At 39.0% G+C, this 1,871-nt stretch overlaps 1 protein-coding gene across 1 annotated transcript; it reads left to right on the top strand.

Moving 5' to 3' along the window:
- The first annotated feature begins 26 nt into the window (after positions 1-26).
- On the top strand, positions 27-1,026 carry SARC_11542 (hypothetical protein). Its single transcript, XM_014294368.1, has one exon. It carries the CDS (start codon positions 96-98, stop codon positions 900-902), a length of 807 nt encoding a protein of 268 aa, XP_014149843.1. The 5' UTR covers positions 27-95; the 3' UTR covers positions 903-1,026.
- The last annotated feature ends 845 nt before the right edge of the window (positions 1,027-1,871 follow it).

The raw sequence follows: 1,871 nt of genomic DNA, 5'->3' as shown, positions 1-1,871 counted from the left end.
TTTTATATTTATATATAAATATATACATACTTACATATACATAGTATGGTTAGTTGAAGTCAGCATAGTGCTCACACAGCACGTAAGCTTAAAAGATGTCCACGAACTCAGTTTTAGCAGGGAAGAATAGTCTCCTGTCTCAGTCTGTGTCAGGTACAGAGAGTTGTGAAGCAGAAAAGTATCCGTTCAAACGTGAGATCAGTGTGGCCCACGATTTCGAAAAGTTCGGGGCGGGGTTTGTGCTCCATCAAGACCGATTGTTCGTAGCATGGGTCGATAAATATCACTCATCAACGTATTCAACCGCATATAAAGCTGGCCTTGGTTTCGGTGACGAGATCATAAGTATTAATGGAATCGTAGCCTGGAAATTTCAAGGGGATGTCACTAAAGTGTATGCTGCGCTAAATTCTAGGCCAATACTGTCACTTGAACTCCTTGAAAATACAATTTTCACAGAACATACTCTTACCCTGTATGCGGATGACAGTGAGGGGACAACAAGCAGCACCTCTCAGTTCAAAAAGAAAAGGCCGATAGGTCTCTCTTTTCTCGAAGACGGCACAATTGCTCGTGTTGAGCCTGGGAGTGCGGCGGCTTTGGCTGGGTTAATACCTGGCCAGCGAATCGTCAGAATTGGTAACCGACATATGGTTGGCACTAAAGCCCGCAATTTGTTAAAGAAATTAGGTGACTCACAATACCGTAGTAAAACTTTGGAGGTGCTTATTGTTGCTGCACCCGGTAAAATCGTCAACCGCTTGCGCTCCAGTTCTCAGGCCATAATGTCTGAGAAGGGCCTGAAAATGGGGTTGAATGTAATTTTGGATAACAATTTCAATGTCAAATCGTTTGTGGGTGAATGTGAGACCGCAAAGCAACTCGCTGAGGAACACTTTTAAAGGAAAGAAAGTACAAATTGAGCAACAACCTATCGGGTGTACTACTATATGGCCCGTCTCACTTTCTGAAATCCGAAATTTGTACAAGTTCTGTTCATGACTATTCTGCTATAATAAACCATTGTATATAATCATGCATTATTTATTTTATATATATATATATATCAGAATTTTCTTCTATATGTATATGTATATATATATATATATATACATGACAAACATATACATACACACAATAATATATATATATATATATCTAAATTTTTCATATATATATATATATTAAGTGTATGCGTGAGTATACGTATAAATATATATATATATGTGTGTGTGTGTGTGAGTGTATATAATATATATATATATATATACTCGTCGTCTGTATGCGAACTCACGCAGTGCATATGCTCACATCGTCCTTGGTGAGGATATATTCGTAGTCTGGCGTATACACCTCGTCACTGTAGCACGGGACAATATCAGTGGGAACACACTCTATATAGAGAGCAACACTTCGAATTTCATAGTTTTGGCATGTGCGCCTTTATTGATCAAATAAGTTGTCTGTAGACCAACTCATGCACTACATATATCCACATCGTTCATGGTTAGTATGTACTCGTCGTCTGGCGGACACCCTTCTTCGTCACTGTAGCACAGGATAGTTGATTAGTGGGGGATATAAAGTGTTCTAGGCTTATTCTTAGACCAAGGGTGTGACAAGCACAACTTCTAGATTCAATGGATACTGTTCAACACCGACAGCAGTTGTTGTGAAGGTATATCACAGTTTAGGGTTTTCCTATATCAGTCGTTTTCAAATTGTATTGTTATTTCCTATGGCTAACTTTGCTTGTGGCATGTACATTGATTTGATCCATAGAAGGCAACACTGACAGCCGCGGTTGTGGAGACAGTGAGCTATCAATATGCGGTGCACAGTTGTTTCACTATGATGTCTATATTTATAAT

Source organism: Sphaeroforma arctica, assembly GCF_001186125.1.
Source record: "Sphaeroforma arctica JP610 unplaced genomic scaffold supercont1.1744, whole genome shotgun sequence".
Taxonomy (NCBI): Eukaryota; class Ichthyosporea; order Ichthyophonida; genus Sphaeroforma; species Sphaeroforma arctica.
The sequence above is the reverse complement of the archived record's forward strand: the minus strand, read 5'-3'. Positions and strand labels throughout refer to the sequence as shown.

What these genes read in the sequence shown, in the direction of transcription:
- SARC_11542 (XM_014294368.1), top strand. Translation starts at nt 96, where the DNA reads ATGTCCACGAACTCAGTTTTAGCAGGGAAGAATAGTCTCCTGTCTCAG.